Source organism: Cherax quadricarinatus, chromosome 41 (assembly GCF_038502225.1).
Source record: "Cherax quadricarinatus isolate ZL_2023a chromosome 41, ASM3850222v1, whole genome shotgun sequence".
NCBI classification, from domain to species: domain Eukaryota; kingdom Metazoa; phylum Arthropoda; class Malacostraca; order Decapoda; family Parastacidae; genus Cherax; species Cherax quadricarinatus.
Genome location: NC_091332.1, coordinates 24,836,218 through 24,858,960, shown reverse-complemented (window position 1 = coordinate 24,858,960; position 22,743 = coordinate 24,836,218). Strand labels below are relative to the sequence as shown.

At 43.3% G+C, this 22,743-nt stretch overlaps 1 protein-coding gene across 2 annotated transcripts in view; it reads right to left on the bottom strand.

Annotated features, from left to right (window-relative positions):
* LOC128695977 (phosphatidylinositol 3,4,5-trisphosphate 3-phosphatase TPTE2) overlaps positions 1 to 22,743 on the bottom strand; it is a 602,430-nt gene that overhangs the window by 442,331 nt on the left and 137,356 nt on the right. Inside the window, exon 1 of one of the 2 annotated variants that reach the window (XM_070093098.1) lies at positions 1,712 to 2,633. The exons of the other annotated variant lie outside the window; for it this stretch is intronic. Coding sequence (XP_069949199.1) covers positions 1,712 to 1,728 — 17 coding nt within the window. The 5' untranslated portion in view covers positions 1,729 to 2,633. Of the gene's footprint in view, positions 1 to 1,711; positions 2,634 to 22,743 lie in introns of those variants that run through there. 2 annotated transcript variants of the gene reach the window in all.

The window sequence follows — 22,743 nt, the reverse complement described above, 5'->3', positions numbered from 1 at the left end:
CTGTTGGTAATCCCCCTTATGTGTGCTGGGAGGCAGTTGAACAGTCTCGGGCCCCTGACACTTATTGTATGGTCTCTTAACGTGCTAGTGACACCCCTGCTTTTCATTGGGGGGATGGTGCATCGTCTGCCAAGTCTTTTGCTTTCGTAGTGAGTGATTTTCGTGTGCAAGTTCGGTACTAGTCCCTCTAGGATTTTCCAGGTGTATATAATCATGTATCTCTCCCTCCTGCGTTCCAGGGAATACAGGTTTAGGAACCTCAAGCGCTCCCAATATATATATATATATATATATTATATATATATATATATATATATATATATATATATATATATATATATATATATATATATATATAATATGTGTGTGTGTGTGTGTGTGTGTATGTGTGTGTGTGTGTGTGTGTGTGTCTGTGTGTGTGTGTGTGTGTGTGTGTGTGTGTCTGTGTGTGTGTGTGTCTGTGTGTGTGTGTGTGTCTGTGTGTGTCTGTGTGTGTCTGTGTGTGTCTGTGTGTGTCTGTGTGTGTCTGTGTGTGTCTGTGTGTGTCTGTGTGTGTCTGTGTGTGTCTGTGTGTGTCTGTACTCACCTATTTGTGGTTGCAGGGGTCGTGTCTTAGCTCCTGGCCACGCCTCTTCACCGGTTGCTACTGGGCCCTCTCTCTCCCCGCTCCATGAGCTTTATCAAACCTCGTCTTAAAACTGTGTATGGTTCCTGCCAACACTACGTCATTTTCTAGGCTATTCCACTGCCTTACAACTCTATGACTGAAGAAATACTTCCTACTATCTCTCTGACTCATTTGTGTCTTCAACTTCCAATTGTGGCCTCTTGTTTCTGTGTCCCCTCCCTGGAACATCCTGTCTTTGTCCACCTTGTCTGTGTGTATATATATATTATATATATATATATTATATATATAATATATATATATATATATATATATATATATATATATATATATATAATATATATATATATATATTATTATAATAAAAAAGAAGCGCTAAGCCACAAGGGCTATACGGCATATATATATATATATATATATATATATATATATATATATATATATATATATATATATATATATATATATATATATATAATATATTATATAATATATATATAATATATATATATATATAATATATTATATAATATATATATAATATATATATATATATATATATAATATATATATATATATATATATATATATATATATATATATATATATATATATATATATATATATATATATATATATATATAATATATATATATATATAATATATATATATATATATATATATATATATATATATATATATATATATATATATATATATATATATATATATATATATATAATCACAGAGTTGTTTGCGGGAAGGCGTCGAGACTCAGCTCCTGGTCCAGCCTCTAGTGTTCATTCCAGTGACTGAGGCTGATCTCATACCTGACAGTTTGATCAATGTATATGACAAACTGCCAGAAGTACTTGTAAGCAAACTTAAGTGTGGCTACAACCTCCCTCGCTGTCTACACTGCAAGTAGCTCCATACTTTGCTTATCTACGTTCATGTTATCTTAGTAGGTTATAGAATCTACTCCGGCTTCTCACTGCATATTAAGTGATATGTTAAGCTGATGGGAAGTCTAGTGACTTGAAAACTGGTGAAATATTGTACTCGGAAATTTGTAGACTTACTTGTTTGTTGAAGTCATGTAGGGTCACCAGTGTGGTGCGGGCAGATCACACGGGGTCACCAGTGTGGTGCGGGCAGATAACACGGGGTCACCAGTGTGGTGCGGGCAGATTACACGGGGTCACCAGCGAGGGCAGATCACAGGGGTCACTTGTTAGCAAATCACTGGGGTCACGTGTTAGAAAAATTGTACGTAGTCACCAGTGTTAACAGGTCACACGGGATCACCAGTGTTGACAGGTCACCGGGGTCATCAGTCTGCTGCAAGATCACGGGTCACCAGTGTTACTAGGTCACACGGGGTCACCAGCGTGTTGCTAGGTCACACGGGGGTCATCAGCATGTTGCTAGGTCACACGGGGGTCACCAGTGTTTTAGGCCACCAGCGTTTTGCTAGGTCACACGGGGTCACCAGCGTACTGCTAGGTCACACGGGGTCACCAGCGTGTTGCTAGGTCACACGGGGTCACCAGCGTGTTGCTAGGTCACGCAGGGTCACCAGCGTGTTGCTAGGTCACAGGGGTCACCAGCGTACTGCTAGGTCACACGGGGTCACCAGCGTGTTGCTAGGTCACACGGGGTCACTAGATATGTTAGGTCACAGGGGTCACCAGTGTGTTGCCAGGTCACATAGGGTCACCAGTGTGTTGCCAGGTCACATAGGGTCCCCAGTGTTGCCAGGTCACAGGGGGTCACCAGAACCTAGTCAGTACACTCCACAACTAACAAATCACTTTACATTATGCATTGGGAACCTCCTTTAACTCGTGACGTTCTCTAAATAACAGTCCAAACACGTAAAGTTACACACAAACACTTATCACATCACAGCACTTAATCATTTTATACGCTGTGTGAAATGGTAAACACCGTTCAGGTCGCCCGTGCTGACCGACACACAACCCTTCCTCCGACCTCAAGTGACACACTGACTGGTGCCAGTGTTGTCCTCCCTCCCTTAACCTAGGAAGAAGTTCTTACGATATTCATCCATTCCTTTCCAAATCCCTCTTTAAAATATGCAAAATTCATATAATTGTAACCACTATTGAACGCTGAGAGATAAATGTACATGAATCATATAAATTAAGTGTAAACAGAGCGATAAAGGAGGCAGTCGTGCGTCTGGCAGCAAGGCGGCGCTGAGTCACCTGTTACAAGTCAAAAAGTTTTTTTTAACTTTAAAAGTCAATACTCACGATGCAACTTGAAGTCAATACTCACGATGCAACTTGAAGTCAATACTCACGATGCAACTTGAAGTCAATACTTATCCTACAACTATAAACATTGTATCTTGCTGAAGTAAAGATTATTATTATTATTATTATTATTATTATTATTATTATTATTATTATTATTATTATTATTATTATTAAGTCAATACTCACGATTCATTTTTAAGTCAATGCAACACTTGTGTGCACATAACACCTGTGTAGACAATACCTATGTACACATAACACCTGTTTAGACGTGTGTAAATAACACCTGTGTAGACAACACCTGTGTGCGCATAACAGCTGTCTCCACACAATTCCTATGTGTTTATAAAATGTGTGCACATTACACCTGTGTTCTCATATCACCTGTGTGCATATAACACTTGTGTGCACATGACTTGTGTGCACATAAAACGTGTATGAACATATTTGTGTGCAAATAACACCTATGTGAACGTAACACCTGTATACACATAACACATGTCACTAGAACACTTGTAACACCTGTGCGATGAACAATATCAGGAACAGGTGAACAGTATCAGTGACAGATGAACAATATCTGGAGTACACTTGGAGAGAGTTCCGGGGGTCAACGCCCCCGCGGCCCGGTCTGTGACCAGGCCTCATGGTGGATCAGGGCCTGATCAACCAGGCTGTTGCTGCTGGCCGCACGTAATCCAACGTACGAGCCACAGCCCGGCTGGTCAGGAACCGACTTTAGGTGCTTGTCCAGTGCCAGCTTGAAGACAGCCAGGGGTCTATTGGTAATCTCCCTTATGTATGCTGGGAGGCAGTTGAACAGTCTCGGGCCCCTGACACTTATTGTGTTGTCTCTTAACGTGCTAGTGACACCCCTGCTTTTCATTGGGGGGATGTTGCACCGTCTGTCGAGTCTTTTGCTTTCATAGGGAGTGATTTTTGTGTGCAAGTTCGGTACTAGTCCCTCTAGGATTTTCCAGGTGTATATAATCATGTATCTCTCCCGCCTGCGTTCCAGGGAATACAGGTTTAGGAAACTCAAGCGCTCCCAGTAATTGAGGTGTTTTATCTCCGTTATGCGCGCCGTGAAAGTTCTCTGTACATTTTCTAGGTCAGCAATTTCACCTGCCTTGAAAGGTGCTGTTAGTGTGCAGCAATATTCCAGCCCAGATAGAACAAGCGACCTGAAGAGTGTCATCATGGGCTTGGCCTCCCTAGTTTTGAAGGTTCTCATTATCCATCCTGTCATTTTTCAAGCAGCTGCGATTGATACAATGTTATGGTCCTTGAAGGTGAGATCTTCTGACATGATCACTCCCAGGTCTTTGACGTTGGTGTTTCGATCTACTGTCTGGTTGGAATTTGTTTTATACTCTGATGAAATTTTAATTTCCTCACGTTTTCCACATCGGAGTAATTGAAATTTCTCATCATTGAACTTCATATTGTTTTCTGCAGCCCATTTAAAGATTTGGTTGATGTCCACCTGGAGTCTTGCAGTGTCTTCAGTGGAGGACACTGTCTTACAAATTCGGGTGTCATCTGCAAAGGAAGACACAACACTGTGGCTTATACCCCTGTCTATGTCCGATATGAGGATGAGGAACAGATGAACAATATCAGTGACAGATGAACAATATCAGTGACAGATGAACAATATCAGTGACAGATGAACAATATCAGTGACAGATGAACAATATCAGTGACAGATGAACAATATCAGTGACAGATGAACAATATCAGTGACAGATGAACAATATCAGTGACAGATGAACAATATCAGTGACAGATGAACAATATCAGTGACAGATGAACAATATCAGTGACAGATGAACAATATCAGTGACAGATGAACAATAACAGTGACAGATGAACAATATTAGTGACAGATGAACAATATCAGTGACAGATGAACAATATCAGTGACAGATGAACAATATCAGTGACAGATGAACAATATCAGTGACAGATGAACAATATCAGTGACAGATGAACAATATCAGTGACAGATGAACAATAACAGTGACAGATGAACAATATCAGTGACAGATGAACAATAACAGTGACAGATGAACAATATCAGTGACAGATGAACAATATCAGTGACAGATGAACAATATCAGTGACAGATGAACAATATCAGTGACAGATGAACAATAACAGTGACAGATGAACAATATCAGTGACAGATGAACAATAACAGTGACAGATGAACAATATCAGTGACAGATGAACAATAACAGTGACAGATGAACAATAACAGTGACAGATGAACAATAACAGTGACAGATGAACAATAACAGTGACAGATGAACAATAACAGTGACAGATGAACAATAACAGTGACAGATGAACAATAACAGTGACAGATGAACAATAACAGTGACAGATGAACAATAACAGTGACAGATGAACAATAACAGTGACAGATGAACAATAACAGTGACAGATGAACAATAACAGTGACAGATGAACAATAACAGTGACAGATGAACAATAACAGTGACAGATGAACAATAACAGTGACAGATGAACAATAACAGTGACAGATGAACAATAACAGTGACAGATGAACAATATCAGTGACAGATGAACAATAACAGTGACAGATGAACAATAACAGTGACAGATGAACAATAACAGTGACAGATGAACAATAACAGTGACAGATGAACAATAACAGTGACAGATGAACAATAACAGTGACAGATGAACAATAACAGTGACAGATGAACAATATCAGTGACAGATGAACAATAACAGTGACAGATGAACAATAACAGTGACAGATGAACAATAACAGTGACAGATGAACAATATCAGTGACAGATGAACAATAACAGTGACAGATGAACAATAACAGTGACAGATGAACAATAACAGTGACAGATGAACAATAACAGTGACAGATGAACAATATCAGTGACAGATGAACAATAACAGTGACAGATGAACAATAACAGTGACAGATGAACAATATCAGTGACAGATGAACAATAACAGTGACAGATGAACAATAACAGTGACAGATGAACAATAACAGTGACAGATGAACAATAACAGTGACAGATGAACAATAACAGTGACAGATGAACAATAACAGTGACAGATGAACAATAACAGTGACAGATGAACAATATCAGTGACAGATGAACAATAACAGTGACAGATGAACAATAACAGTGACAGATGAACAATATCAGTGACAGATGAACAATAACAGTGACAGATGAACAATAACAGTGACAGATGAACAATAACAGTGACAGATGAACAATAACAGTGACAGATGAACAATAACAGTGACAGATGAACAATAACAGTGACAGATGAACAATATCAGTGACAGATGAACAATAACAGTGACAGATGAACAATAACAGTGACAGATGAACAATAACAGTGACAGATGAACAATAACAGTGACAGATGAACAATAACAGTGACAGATGAACAATAACAGTGACAGATGAACAATAACAGTGACAGATGAACAATAACAGTGACAGATGAACAATATCAGTGACAGATGAACAATAACAGTGACAGATGAACAATAACAGTGACAGATGAACAATATCAGTGACAGATGAACAATAACAGTGACAGATGAACAATATCAGTGACAGATGAACAATATCAGTGACAGATGAACAATATCAGTGACAGATGAACAATATCAGTGACAGATGAACAATATCAGTGACAGATGAACAATAACAGTGACAGATGAACAATATCAGTGACAGATGAACAATATCAGTGACAGATGAACAATATCAGTGACAGATGAACAATATCAGTGACAGATGAACAATAACAGTGACAGATGAACAATAACAGTGACAGATGAACAATATCAGTGACAGATGAACAATATCAGTGACAGATGAACAATAACAGTGACAGATGAACAATAACAGTGACAGATGAACAATAACAGTGACAGATGAACAATATCAGTGACAGATGAACAATAACAGTGACAGATGAACAATAACAGTGACAGATGAACAATAACAGTGACAGATGAACAATAACAGTGACAGATGAACAATAACAGTGACAGATGAACAATATCAGTGACAGATGAACAATAACAGTGACAGATGAACAATAACAGTGACAGATGAACAATAACATCGCATCTACTTCCTTCCTTCATGGACTGAGTCCCTGATGGAGATGTGTTTAGTGAAGGTTTAAAGGTTAGGTATTAGACATATGTGTAACACCTGTGCAACACCTGTGCAACACCTGTGCAACACCTGTGCAACACCTGTGCAACACCTGGGGTGTCTTTAGTTGAAGACGTTTCGTCAACCAATGAATTTATCAATCCAATACAGTGTGTTGAAACTGAAGACAGTAGAAGACGAGGTAATCAGTCCCTCAACCTTGTAGAACTACGAAGAGTAGACAGTAGAAGATAACATAATCAGTCCTTTAACCTGGAAGTGGTGTTCGATACCTTGGGTTAGGTTGAGGGACTGATTACCTAGTCTTCCACTGTCCCCACTTTCAACACTTTCAAATAACCTCTGTATTGAATTGATAAATCTGACGAAACATCCTCAAAGACAAGCAGGTGTTTGTACAGGTGTTGCACGGGGGTTGCACAGGCGTCTACTACCTCATCTGCTCGGTATTAATTACCTTATTGTAATGAATCACAAAATCGTAACAACACAGTTGTAAATAAATCATCGAACTAGCGAGGTTCGTCCGTTATGGTTCGAACCCCAGCCGTTCTGTGATGTGTAAAAATATAAGATTTTGTTAGGATTTTTAACCCGGGGTAGAGAGTGTTAGCCACCCAGGATAACCCAGGGTAGGGAGGGTTAGCCACCCAGGATAACCCAGGGTAGGGAGGGTTAGCCACCCAGGATAACCCAGGGTAGAGAGTGTTAGGCACCCAGGATAACCCTGGGTAGGGATGGTTAGCTACCCAGGATAACCCTGGGCAGGGATGGTTAGCCACCCAGGATAACCCAGGGTAGGGAGGGTTAGCCACCCAGGATAACCCGGGGTAGGGAGGTTTAGCCACCCAGGATAACCCGCGGTAGAGAGTGTTAGCCACCCAGGATAACCCTGGGTAGGGAGGGTTAGCCACCCAGGATAACCCAGGGTAGAGAGTGTTAGCCACCCAGGATAACCCTGGGTAAGGATGGTTAGCTACCCAGGATAACCCTGGGCAGGGATGGTTAGCCACCCAGGATAACCCAGGGTAGGGAGGGTTAGCCACCCAGGATAACCCGGGGTAGGGAGGTTTAGCCACCCAGGATAACCCAGGGTAGAGAGTGTTAGCCACCCAGGATAACCCTGGGTAGGGAGGGTTAGCCACCCAGGATAACCCAGGGTAGAGAGTGTTAGCCACCCAGGATAACCCAGGGTAGGGAGGGTTAGCCACCCAGGATAACCCAGGGTAGAGAGTGTTAGCCACCCAGGATAACCCTGGGTAGGGATGGTTAGCTACCCAGGATAACCCTGGGTAGCTAGCCACCCAGGATAACCCAGGGTAGGGAGGGTTAGCCACCCAGAATAACCCAGGGTAGAGAGTGTTAGCCACCCAGGATAACCCAGGGTAGGGATGCTTAGCTACCCAGGATAACCCTGGGTAGGGATGGTTAGCCACCAAGGATAACCCAGGGTAGAGAGTGTTAGCCACCCAGGATAACCCAGGGTAGGGAGGGTTAGCCACCCAGGATAACCCAGGGTAGGGAGGGTTAGCCACCCAGGATAACCCAGGGTAGAGAGTGTTAGCCACCCAGGATAACCCTGGGTAGGGATGGTTAGCTACCCAGGATAACCCTGGGCAGGGATGGTTAGCCACCCAGGATAACCCAGGGTAGGGAGGGTTAGCCACCCAGGATAACCCGGGATAGGGAGGTTTAGCCACCCAGGATAACCCAGGGTAGAGAGTGTTAGCCACCCAGGATAACCCTGGGTAGGGAGGGTTAGCCACCCAGGATAACCCAGGGTAGAGAGTGTTAGTAACCCAGGATAACCCTGGGTAGGGATGGTTAGCTACCCAGGATAACCCTGGGTAGGGATGGTTAGCCACCCAGGATAACCCAGGGTAGGGAGGGTTCGCCACCCAGGATAACCCTGGGTAGGGAGGTTTAGCCACCCAGGATAACCTAGGATAGGGAGGGTTAGCCATCCAGGATAACCCAGGGTTGGGAGGGTTAGCCACCCAGGATAACCCAGGGTAGAGAGGGTTAGCCACCCAGGATAACCCAGGGTAGGGGGGATTAGCCACCCAGGATAACCCAGGGTAGGGAGGGTTAGCCACCCAGGATAACCTAGGATAGGGAGGGTTAGCCATCCAGGATAACCCGGGGTAGGGAGGGTTAGCCACCCAGGATAACCCGGGGTAGGGAGGTTTAGCCATCCAGGATAACCCAGGGTAAGGAGGGTTAGCCACCCAGGATAACCTAGAATAGGGAGGGTTAGCCATCCAGGATAACCCAGGGTAGGAAGGGTTAGCCACCCAGGATAACCCAGGGTTGGGAGGGTTAGCCGCCCAGGATAACCCAGGGTAGGAAGGGTTAGCCACCCAGGATAACCCAGGTAGGGGGGGTTAGCCACTCAGGATAACCCAGGGTAGGGAGGGTTAGCCACGCAGGATAACCCAGGGTAGGGAGGGTTAGCCATCCAGGATAACCCAGGGTATGAAGGATTAGCCACCCAGGATAACCCAGGGTTGGGAGGGTTAGCCACCCAGGATAACCCAGGGTAGGAAGGGTTAGCCACTCAGGATAACACAGGGTAGGGAGGGTTAGCCACTCAGGATAACCCAGGATAGGGAGGGTTAGCCACCCAGGATAACCCAGGGTAGGAAGGGTTAGCCACCCAAGATAACCCAGGGTAGGGAGTGTTAGCCACCCAGGATAACCCAGGGTAGGGAGGGTTATCCACCCAGCATAACCCAGGGTAGGGAGGATTAGGCACCCAGGATAACCCAGGGTAGGGAGGGTTAGCCACCCAGGATAACCCAGGGTAGGGAGGGTTAGCCACCCAGGATAACCCAGGGCAGGGAGGATTAGCCACACAGGATAACCCAGGGTAGGGAGGGTTAGCCACCCAGGATAACCCAGGGTAGGGAGGGTTAGCCACCCAGGATAACCCAGGGTAGGGAGGGTTAGCCACCCAGGATAACCCAGGGTAGGGAGGATTAGCCACTCAGGATAACCAAGAATAGGGAGGGTTAGCCACCCAGGATAACCCAGGGTAGGGAGGGTTAGCCACCGAGGATAACCCAGGGTAGGGAGGGTTAGCCACCCAGGATAACCCAGGGTAGGGATGGTTAGCCACCCAGGATAACCCAAGGTAGGGAGGGTTAGCCACCCAGGATAACCCAGGGTAGGGAGGGTTAGCCACCCAGGATAACCCAGGGTAGGGAGGGTTAGCCACCCAGGATAACCCAGGGTAGGGAGGGTTAGCCACCCAGGATAACCCAGGGTAGGGAGGGTTAGCCACCCAGGATAACGCAGGGTAGGGAGGGTTAGCCACCCAGGATAACCCAGGGTAGGGAGGGTTAGCCACCCAGGATAACCCAGGGTAGGGAGGGTTAGCCACCCAGGATAACCCAAGGTAGGGAGGGTTAGCCACCCAGGATAACCCAGGGTAGGGAGGGTTAGCCACCCAGGATAACCCAGGGTAGGGAGGGTTAGCCACCCAGGATAACCCAGGGTAGGGATGGTTAGCCACCCAGGATAACCCAAGGTAGGGAGGGTTAGCCACCCAGGATAACCCAGGATAGGAAGGGTTAGCCACCCAGGATAACCCAGGGTAGGGAGGGTTAGCCACCCAGGATAATCCAAGGTAGGGAGGGTTAGCCATCCAGGATAACCCAGGGTAGGGAGGGTTAGCCACCCAGGATAACCCTGGGTAGGGAGGGTTAGCCACCCAGGATAACCCAGGGTAGGGAGGGTTAGCCACCCAGGATAACCCAGGGTAGGGAGGGTTAGCCACCCAGGATAACGCAGGGTAGGGAGGGTTAGCCACCCAGGATAACCCAGGGTAGGGAGGGTTAGCCACCCAGGATAACCCAGGGTAGGGAGGGTTAGCCACCCAGGATAACCCAGGGTAGGGAGGGTTAGCCACCCAGGATAAATAAGACACGAAGGTGTCTTATTTATATTGTGGTGTTTCAGTCTTGTCCCCCAGGATGCGACCCACATCAGTCGACACTACCCAGGTGCCTACTTGCTTACTAGGTGAAGAGTGGCGTATGGTAATTAACACCCAGCTACCTACTTACTACTAGATAAGAACATAAGAACATAAGAAAGAAGGAACACTGCAACATGCCTACTGACCCATGCGAAGCAGGTCTACTTCCCCCGCAATTAGCCCAATGACCCACCTAGTCAGGTCACTTCCACTTAAGGAAGGAGCAAGGCACAAGACCCAGCAGCACAAGCTAGTCAGATCCAACTCACACCCACCCACACCCACTCATATATTTATCTAACCTATTTTTAAAACTACACAACGTTTTAGCCTCTATAACTGTACTCGTGAGTGTGTTCCATTCATCCACAACTCTATTACCAAACCAGTGTTTTCCTATAAGTTTCCTGAATCTGAATTTTTCTAACTTGAAACCATTGCTGCGAGTCCTGTCGTGGCTGGAAACTTTCAGCACGTTATTTACATCCCTTTTCTTTATTCCTGTTTTCCATTTATACACCTCGATCATATCCCCCCTAATTCTACGCCTTTCGAGAGAGTGCAGATTCAGGGCCCTCAGTCTATCCTCATAGGGAAGATTTCTGATACATGGGATCATCTTTGTCATCCTCTTCTGTACGTTTTCCAGAGAATTTATATCCATTCTGTAATACGGTGACCAGAACTGAGCAGCATAGTCTAAATGAGGCCTAACCAAGGATATACAGAGTTGAAGAACAACCTGAGGACTTCTATTATTTATACTTCTAGATATGAAGCCAAGAATTCTGTTAGCTTTATTGCGAACACTTATGCACTGTTGTCTTGGTTGTAGATTACTGCTAACCAGAACTCCTAAATCCTTTTCTCAATCAGTAGTATTAAGATCTACATTATTTAGTTTATATGTGGCATGGTTATTTAAATGTCCAACATTTAGAACTTTGCATTTGTCTATATTAAACTGCATCTGCCATTTCTCCGACCATTGCATCAGTCTATTCAAATCATCCTGGAGTGCTCTAGTGTCTTCATTAGAATGAACTGGACGGCCTATTTTGGTGTCATCAGCAAATTTGCTTATGTCGCTATTTATTCCCTCATCTATGTCGTTTATGTAAATTGTGAACAACAACGGGCCTAACACTGACCCCTGAGGAACACCGCCTGTGACGTGCCCCCAGGTACCTACTTACCGCTAGATGAACAGGGACAATACGTGTAAGGTGATTAACACTCAGGTACTTACTGCTAGGTGAACAGGGACAGCAGGTGTAAGGTGATTGACACTCAGGTACTTACTACTAGATGTAAGGTGATTAACACTCAGGTACCTAATTACTGCTAGGTGAACAGGGACAGCAGGTGTTAGTTGACTGACACTCAGGTACCTACTACTAGGTTAATAGGGACACTAGGTGTAAGGTGATTGACACTCAGGTACTTACTGCTAAGTGAACAGGGACAAGGTATAAGGAAACACACCCAATGCTTCCACCCGTGCCGGGGACCGAACCACAGACACTCAGTGTGTGAGACGACAGCGTTGCCAACCAGGCCACCAAGTGAGAGAGTAATTGTTGTGCTAAAGTGAGAGAGGTTGTTGTAGAGGGCGCACTACGTAAGTCTGGAGTGGCAGATAAGGCCGGGTTATACTTTTTATAAATCCTGGGCCTACAATATTTTTATAACCCCTAGGCCTACAATATTTTTATAACCCCTAGGCCTACAATATTTTTATAACCCCTAGGCCTACAAGATTTTTATAACCCCTAGGCCTACAATATTTTTATAACCCCTAGGCCTACAATATTTTTACAACCCCTAGGCCTACAATATTTATAACCCCTAGGCCTACAAAATTTTTATAACCCCTAGGCCTACAATATTTTTATAACCCCTAGACCTACAAGATTTTTATAACCCCTAGGCCTACAATATTTATAACCCCTAGGCCTACATTATTTTTATAACCCCTAGGCCTACAATATTTTTATAACCCCTAGGCCTACAAGATTTTTATAACCCCTAGGCCTACAATATTTATAACACCTAGGCCTACAATATTTTTATAACACCTAGGCCTACAATATTTTTATAACCCCTAGGCCTACAATATTTTTTTAACCCCTAGGCCTACAATATTTTTATAACCCCTAGGCCTACAATATTTTTAAAACCCCTAGGCCTACAATATTTATAACCCCTAGGCCTACAATATTTTTATAACCCCTAGGCCTACAATATTTTTATAACCCCTAGGCCTACAAGATTTTTATAACCCCTAGGCCTACAATATTTATAACCCCTAGGTCTACAATATTTTTATATCCCCTAGGCCTACAATATTTTTATAACCCCTAGGCCTACAAATTTTTATAACCCCTAGGCCTACAATATTTTTATAACCCCTAGGCCTACAAGATTTTTATAACCCCTAGGCTTACAATATTTATAACCCCTAGGCCTACAATATTTTTATAACCCCTAGGCCTACAATATTTTTATAACCCCTAGGCCTACAATATTTTTATAACCCCTAGGCCTACAATATTTTTATAACCCCTAGGCCTACAAGATTTTTATAACCCCTAGGCCTACAAGATTTTTATAACCCCTAGGTCTACAATATTTTTATAACCCCTAGGCCTACAATATTTATAACCCCTAGGCCTACAATATTTTTATAACCCTTAGGCCTACAATATTTTTATAACCCCTAGGCCTACAATATTTTTATAACCCCTAGGCCTACAAGATTTTTATAGCCCCTAGGCCTACAATATTTATAACCCCTAGGCCTACAATATTTTTATAACCCCTAGGCTTACAATATTTTTATAACCCCTAGGCCTACAATATTTTTATAACCCCTAGGCCTACAATATTTTTATAACCTCTAGGCCTACAAGATTTTTATAACCCCTAGGCCTACAATATTTTTATAACCCCTAGGCCTACAATATTTTTATAACCCCTAGGCCTACAATATTTTTATAACCTCTAGGCCTACAAGATTTTTATAACCCCTAGGCCTACAATATTTTTATAACCCCTAGGCCTACAATATTTTTATAACCCCTAGGCCTACAATATTTTTATTACCCCTAGGCCTACAATATTTTTATAACCCCTAGGCCTACCAGATTTTGCATAAAATATTTTGTACAAAATTTTGCATAAAACGCAAATAATTCAATTTAAAAACTTATAAAGTTTGGTTTAGCGGTTTTCTTTTCTCAGTTTTAGCTTATCTGATTTTTTTTTTGGTGGGAAAGGCGTTAAACTCCTTGGTAGGCCCTGCACACTGTCTAGTGCCCAAGCCTAGTGCCTAAGGCTGGTGCCCAAGCCTAGTGCCTAAATCTAGTGTCCAGGTCTAGTGCCTAAGCCTAGTGCCCAGGCCTAGTGTTTAAGTCTAGTGCTTAAGTCTAGTGCCCAAGTCTAGTGCCTAAGCCTAGTGCCAGGACTAACAGACAACAGAACCTTAGATTACTTGGAGTCACTTTTGGAGGTCATTGCCCCAGACCAGGCCTCTTGGTTGCTGGCTTGATCGATCAAGCTGTTAGTGCCCGCTGCCCGTAGACCAACGTATGTACCACAACCCGGTTAATCAGGAAGTGTTTAGAGGAATGTGTCGAGTTTCCTCATGAAGACAGCTAGGAGTTTATTAGTGTTGGAGACTCGTGGTCCCTTAACACTTACTGTGTCCTCTCTCACTGTACTCATCGCTTCCCTGTTCTTAACCAGGTATCCTGCACTGTCTGTCAAGCTCCTTATGTTCATAGGTAGTAATTTCTGTGTGCAGGTTTGGTACCAATCTCTCCTGTACTTTCCAGGTGTAGATTATGATGCATCTTTCTCGCCTACGTTCTAAGGAGTACAGTTCTAAAGACTTAAAGAGCTTCCAGCTGTGAAGGTTCTCTGTACATTTTCCAGCTCAGCTATTTCGCCTGCCTTGAAGGGGGCCGTTACTATACAGTAATACTCTAGTCTAGAGAAAGCGAGTGACATGAAGAGTCATCAGTGACTTGACATCCCTTGTTTTGAAGGTTCTAGTTATCCAACCTATCCTTGTTCTTGCAGCTGTGATAATAACGTTGTTGTGCTCATTGAACACGAAATCTTCTGACATTATCGCTTCTAGGTCTCCCACATTTGACTTACGTTCTATTAAGTTGTTTGAATTCGACTTGTACTCTGATCTTGCTTTTATTTCCTCCATTTTTTTCATGGCGTAATAACTGAAATTTGTCCTTATTGAACTTCATATCGTTCTCGGTGGCTCAATGGAGTGAATTATGTTTGGCACCATGTCTGGTAACAATGAATATATAGTAATAATGTTGGTAGAATTACCGACGATGAATATATATATGAAAAAATAAGAATAAATAAATGCACGAGGTATGATAAAATGCACAATGACAACAGTTTACCTGGCTGTGTACTGGTGGGTCAAAGGCTGATGGATAAACGTGTGGATGTGTATGTTAGGTTTCCTAACTCGGGTCTTAGTCATATGATGGCCCACAGCTGGAGCTTTTGGTCATCTGACCGAGATCTTCCGCTGGTTTACCGGTCCACCCTTCTAAAAATGAAGGTTGTAATAACCATTTTCCTATGAGTATGTTGTTAGAGGAGCGACAGAGATGTTCAGTGGGAGTTATAATGAGAAGTACATGAAGTGTCAAGTGATTAGTAACGGTGGGTAAGAGGGAAGAGAAAGTGAAGGAAGGTCTAGTGAGAGGTAAGAGCAACTGCTGGGAAAAAGAAGGAAATTAGAGTGAGAGACAGTTAATCAGGAGGTAGTGAAGGTAAGGCGTGGACTGAAGAATGCACTGCTAGAGTGTAGCACGGAGGTGTGTGGCTGTAGAAGGGTGTGTGCAGCGTCACTGCTAGAGTGCAGCACGGAGGTGTGTGGCTGTAGAAGGGTGTGTGCAGCGTCACTGCTAGAGTGCAGCACGGAGGTGTGTGGCTGTAGAAGGGTGTGTGCAGCGTCACTGCTAGAGTGCAGCACGGAGGTGTGTGGCTGTAGAAGGGTGTGTGCAGCGTCACTGGGAATGGCTGGAATGGCGAGATAAAATGTGTAGTGAGAGATGAAAGAGGCTTATATAAAGAGAGAGAGAGAGAGAGAGAGAGAGAGAGAGAGAGAGAGAGAGAGAGAGAGAGAGAGAGAGAGAGAGAGAGAGAGAGAGAGAGAGAGAAAGTCACATAAGGCTTTATCAGCAAACGTCAAGAAAAATAAACAGTTTTAATGAAAGATTAAATTCAAAAAATCGTACCGAGCATGTGGAATTGTCAGTTACAGTGAAGAAGTGATGTATAGATGGCAAGAAGTTGATGAAAGAGAGGCAGTTATTGCATGTTTGAGGCAGTTATTGCATGCTTGAGGCAGTTATTGCATGCTTGAGGCAGTTATTGCATGCTTGAGGCAGTTATTGCATGCTTGAGGCAGTTATTGCATGCTTGAGGCAGTTATTGCATGCTTGAGGCAGTTATTGCATGCTTGAGGCAGTTATTGCATGCTTGAGGCAGTTATTGCATGCTTGAGGCAGTTATTGCATGCTTGAGGCAGTTATTGCATGTTTGAGGCAGTTATTGCATGCTTGAGGCAGTTATTGCATGTTTGAGGCAGTTATTGCATGCTTGAGGCAGTTATTGCATGCTTGAGGCAGTTATTGCATGCTTGAGGCAGTTATTGCATGTTTGAGGCAGTTATTGCATGCTTGAGGCAGTTATTGCATGTTTGAGGCAGTTATTGCATGTTTGAGGCAGTTATTGCATGCTTGAGGCAGTTACTGCATGCTTGAGGCAGTTATTGCATGTTTGAGGCAGTTATTGCATGCTTGAGGCAGTTATTGCATGTTTGAGGCAGGTATTGCATGCTTGAGGCAGTTATTGCATGCTTGAGGCAGTTATTGCATGCTTGAGGCAGTTATTGCATGTTTGAGGCAGTTATTGCATGTTTGAGGCAGTTATTGCATGTTTGAGGCAGTTATTGCATGCTTGAGGCAGTTATTGCATGCTTGAGGCAGTTATTGCATGCTTGAGGCAGTTATTGCATGTTTGAGGCAGTTATTGCATGCTTGAGGCAGTTATTGCATGCTTGAGGCAGTTATTGCATGTTTGAGGCAGTTATTGCATGCTTGAGGCAGTTATTGCATGCTTGAGGCAGTTATTGCATGCTTGAGGCAGTTATTGCATGTTTGAGGCAGTTATTGCATGCTTGAGGCAGTTATTGCATGCTTGAGGCAGTTATTGCATGCTTGAGGCAGTTATTGCATGTTTGAGGCAGTTATTGCATGCTTGAGGCAGTTATTGCATGCTTGAGGCAGTTATTGCATGTTTGAGGCAGTTATTGCATGCTTGAGGCAGTTATTGCATGCTTGAGGCAGTTATTGCATGCTTGAGGCAGTTATTGCATGTTTGAGGCAGTTATTGCATGCTTGAGGCAGTTATTGCATGCTTGAGGCAGTTATTGCATTTTTGAGGCAGTTATTGCATGCTTGAGGCAGTTATTGCATGCTTGAGGCAGTTATTGCATGCTTGAGGCAGTTATTGCATGTTTGAGGCAGTTATTGCATGCTTGAGGCAGTTATTGCATGTTTGAGGCAGTTATTGCATGCTTGAGGCAGTTATTGCATGCTTGAGGCAGTTATTGCATGCTTGAGGCAGTTATTGCATGTTTGAGGCAGTTATTGCATGCTTGAGGCAGTTATTGCATGCTTGAGGCAGTTATTGCATGCTTGAGGCAGTTATTGCATGTTTGAGGCAGTTATTGCATGCTTGAGGCAGTTATTGCATGCTTGAGGCAGTTATTGCATGTTTGAGGCAGTTGTTGCATGCTTGAGGCAGTTATTGCATGCTTGAGGCAGTTATTGCATGTTTGAGGCAGTTATTGCATGCTTGAGGCAGTTATTGCATGTTTGAGGCAGTTATTGCATGCTTGAGGCAGTTATTGCATGCTTGAGGCAGTTATTGCATGCTTGAGGCAGTTATTGCATGTTTGAGGCAGTTATTGCATGCTTGAGGCAGTTATTGCATGCTTGAGGCAGTTATTGCATTTTTGAGGCAGTTATTGCATGCTTGAGGCAGTTATTGCATGCTTGAGGCAGTTATTGCATGCTTGAGGCAGTTATTGCATGTTTGAGGCAGTTATTGCATGCTTGAGGCAGTTATTGCATGCTTGAGGCAGTTATTGCATGTTTGAGGCAGTTGTTGCATGCTTGAGGCAGTTATTGCATGCTTGAGGCAGTTATTGCATGTTTGAGGCAGTTATTGCATGTTTGAGGCAGTTATTGCATGTTTGAGGCAGTTATTGCATGCTTGAGGCAGTTATTGCATGCTTGAGGCAGTTATTGCATGCTTGAGGCAGTTATTGCATGTTTGAGGCAGTTATTGCATGCTTGAGGCAGTTATTGCATGCTTGAGGCAGTTATTGCATGTTTGAGGCAGTTATTGCATGCTTGAGGCAGTTATTGCATGCTTGAGGCAGTTATTGCATGCTTGAGGCAGTTATTGCATGTTTGAGGCAGTTATTGCATGCTTGAGGCAGTTATTGCATGCTTGAGGCAGTTATTGCATGTTTGAGGCAGTTATTGCATGCTTGAGGCAGTTATTGCATGCTTTAGGCAGTTATTGCATGCTTGAGGCAGTTATTGCATGTTTGAGGCAGTTATTGCATGCTTGAGGCAGTTATTGCATGCTTGAGGCAGTTATTGCATGTTTGAGGCAGTTATTGCATGCTTGAGGCAGTTATTGCATGCTTGAGGCAGTTATTGCATGCTTGAGGCAGTTATTGCATGTTTGAGGCAGTTATTGCATGCTTGAGGCAGTTATTGCATGCTTGAGGCAGTTATTGCATGTTTGAGGCAGTTATTGCATGCTTGAGGCAGTTATTGCATGCTTGAGGCAGTTATTGCATGCTTGAGGCAGTTATTGCATGTTTGAGGCAGTTATTGCATGCTTGAGGCAGTTATTGCATGCTTGAGGCAGTTATTGCATGTTTGAGGCAGTTATTGCATGCTTAAGGCAGTTATTGCATGCTTGAGGCAGTTATTGCATGCTTGAGGCAGTTATTGCATGTTTGAGGCAGTTATTGCATGCTTGAGGCAGTTATTGCATGCTTGAGGCAGTTATTGCATGTTTGAGGCAGTTATTGCATGCTTGAGGCAGTTATTGCATGCTTGAGGCAGTTATTGCATGCTTGAGGCAGTTATTGCATGTTTGAGGCAGTTATTGCATGCTTGAGGCAGTTATTGCATGCTTGAGGCAGTTATTGCATGTTTGAGGCAGTTATTGCATGCTTGAGGCAGTTATTGCATGCTTGAGGCAGTTATTGCATGTTTGAGGCAGTTATTGCATGCTTGAGGCAGTTATTGCATGCTTGAGGCAGTTATTGCATGTTTGAGGCAGTTATTGCATGCTTGAGGCAGTTATTACATGCTTGAGGCAGTTATTGCATGCTTGAGGCAGTTATTGCATGCTTGAGGCAGTTATTGCATGCTTGAGGCAGTTATTGCATGCTTGAGGCAGTTATTGCATGTTTGAGGCAGTTATTGCATGCTTGAGGCAGTTATTGCATGCTTGAGGCAGTTATTGCATGTTTGAGGCAGTTATTGCATGTTTGAGGCAGTTATTGCATGTTTGAGGCAGTTATTGCATGTTTGAGGCAGTTATTGCATGTTTGAGGCAGTGTTGTAAGACGAATAATTTGTAATTGAATTATCTTACCAGAGTATACCAGAAAATCAGCCTTTCAGTGCCTTCCTGGCAACCAGCCTGTGTCAGGCTTGTAACAGCCTGTGTCAGGCTTGTAACAGCCTATGTCAGATTGTAACAGCCTATGTCAGACTTGTAACAGCCTGTGTCAGGCTTGTAACAGCCTGTGTCAGGTTTGTAACAGCCTGTGTCAGGCTTGTAACAGTCTGCGTCAGGCTTGTAACAGCCTGTGTCAGGCTTGTAACAGCCTGTGTCAGGCTTGTAACAGCCTGTGTCAGGCTTGTAACAGCCTGTGTCAGGCTTGTAACAGCCTGTGTTAGGCTTGTAACAGCCTGTGTCAGGTTTGTAACGGCCTGTGTCAGGCTTGTAACAGCCTGTGTCAGGCTTGTAACAGCCTATGTCGGACTTGTAACAGCCTATGTCAGACTTGTAACAGCCTATGTCAGGCTTGTAACAGCCTATGTCAGACTTGTAACAGCTTATGTCAGGCTTGTAACAGCCTATGTCAGACTTGTAACAGCCTATGTCAGGCTTGTAACAGCCTATGTCAGACTTGTAACAGCCTATGTCAGGCTTGTAACAGCCTATGTCAGACTTGTAACAGCCTATGTCAGGCTTGTAACAGCCTATGTCAGGCTTGTAACAGCCTATGTCAGACTTGTAACAGCCTATGTCAGGCTTGTAACAGCCTATGTCAGACTTGTAACAGCCTATGTCAGTCTTGTAACAGCCTTGTAAAATAAAAGTCATCAACTCTGAGTATGACTTTAGCACCTCTGGATTTTTATTGCACATATAAGCATACTAATGTAAGTTATAATTAAGTGAATAATAATAATAATATTTATGTGGTCAGTCCATCAATCTTGAATAGAATACATCATATGTGCGGAGAAGCAGCTTATATACCGTAGGCAGGAGAGGTGCAGCAGTCGTAGGTGGTGTCACATTTGTCCAATGTGGAAGTAGGTGGTGCCCAAGGGTTGGGCAAGCGAAGAATGAGTTATGGTTTTTGTTTGATTTTTAAGGAGCCAGATCTAGTGACTCAAAGTGAACTTAACTATCTTGTGCGTGATCTTAATTTACCCAAGGAACAGTCATAGCTACTTATAATAATAATAATAATAATAATAATAATAATAATAATAATAATAATAATAATAATAATAATAATAATAATATTAATAATAATAATAATAATAATAATAATAATAATAATAATAATAATAATAATAATAATATTTATATCTACAAGTACATGTACAAGGTATACAGCCCTAGCTGACATCAGTGACATACTACTATATAGAAAGCCACTTGTTATGCTGAGCATTTCAGGCAACTTAGGTTAATTTTATCCCAGGATGCGACCCATACCAGTCGATTAACACCCAGGTGCCAATTTGACAGACAAGTGAACATGGACAGAAGGGGTCTTAAGGAAACACGCCCAATGTTTCTACCCATCCCGGGGATCGAACACTCAGTGTGTGAGCTGAGTGCACTTCCAACCGAGCTACGGAACACCAATAAAACAGGAAGTATATTGTTAGGTAAGACACATATGCAACAGTTAGGTATCTTTATTTCGAAACATTTCGCCTACACAGTAGGCTTCTTCAGTCGAGTACAGAAAAGTTGATAGAAGCAGAAGATACTTGAAGACGATGTAATCAGTCCATCACCCTTAAAGTTTTGAGGTGGTCAGTCCCTCAGTCTGGAGAAGAGCATTGTTTCATACTATGGAACAATGCTCTTCTCCAGACTGAGGGACTGACCACCTCAAAACTTTAAGGGTGATGGACTGATTACATCGTCTTCAAGTATCTTCTGCTTCTATCAACTTTTCTGTACTCGAATGAAGAAGCCTACTGTGTAGGCGAAACGTTTCGAAATAAAGATACCTAACTGTTGCATATGTGTCTTACCTAACAACCTGTCGGTATTTTATACCATTTTAATGTTCAGGAAGTATATTGACAGGGATGTCTAGAGTAATTATTTACAATCAAATGAATAGAATAATTCTGGAACTATAGTGACTTACACGCTTCAGTGTATAACCAACTTATTCAAGTTCCCTTGTGTGTACATGTCACATGGGACTGAAATACACTGCATGTTAGTGACTCTCTGTTGTGCTTCACAATATTTTATTACATCTAAACTAAATTTTGCATTCTACACAAGAAATATGATTTTTGTCTAGCACCACACAGGAGGATGCTCGAGGCTGTCATGTCGACACTCAGTGTGTGCACTGAATATTATGCAGAGAATAAGAAGCTTAGAGATTTGAAGAAGGTTCTGTAGTATGCAGGCGGAGATGTTGTTGTTATAGTGTGTTGTTAATGCAAGAAAAGTTGTGCAGAATAGATTGATTAAAGAGTATGAATGTGGAGTGGAGGGACGTGCAGGGTTGTTACATGAGGAGTGGAGGGACGTGCAGGGTTGTTACATGAGGAGTGGAGGGACGTGCAGGGTTGTTACATGAGGAGTGGAGGGACGTTGTTACATGAGGAGTGGAGGGACGTGCAGGGTTGTTACATGAGGAGTGGAGGGACGTGCAGGGTTGTTACATGAGGAGTGGAGGGACGTGCAGGGTTGTTACATGAGGAGTGGAGGGACGTGCAGGGTTGTTACATGAGGAGTGGAGGGACGTGCAGGGTTGTTACATGAGGAGTGGGTTACATGAGGAGTGGAGGGACGTGCAGGGTTGTTACATGAGGAGTGGAGGGACGTGCAGGGTCGTTACATGAGGAGTGGAGGGACGTGCAGGGTTGTTACATGAGGAGTGGAGGGACGTGCAGGGTTGTTACATGAGGAGTGGAGGGACGTGCAGGGTTGTTACATGAGGAGTGGAGGGACGTGCAGGGTTGTTACATGAGGAGTGGAGGGACGTGCAGGGTTGTTACATGAGGAGTGGAGGG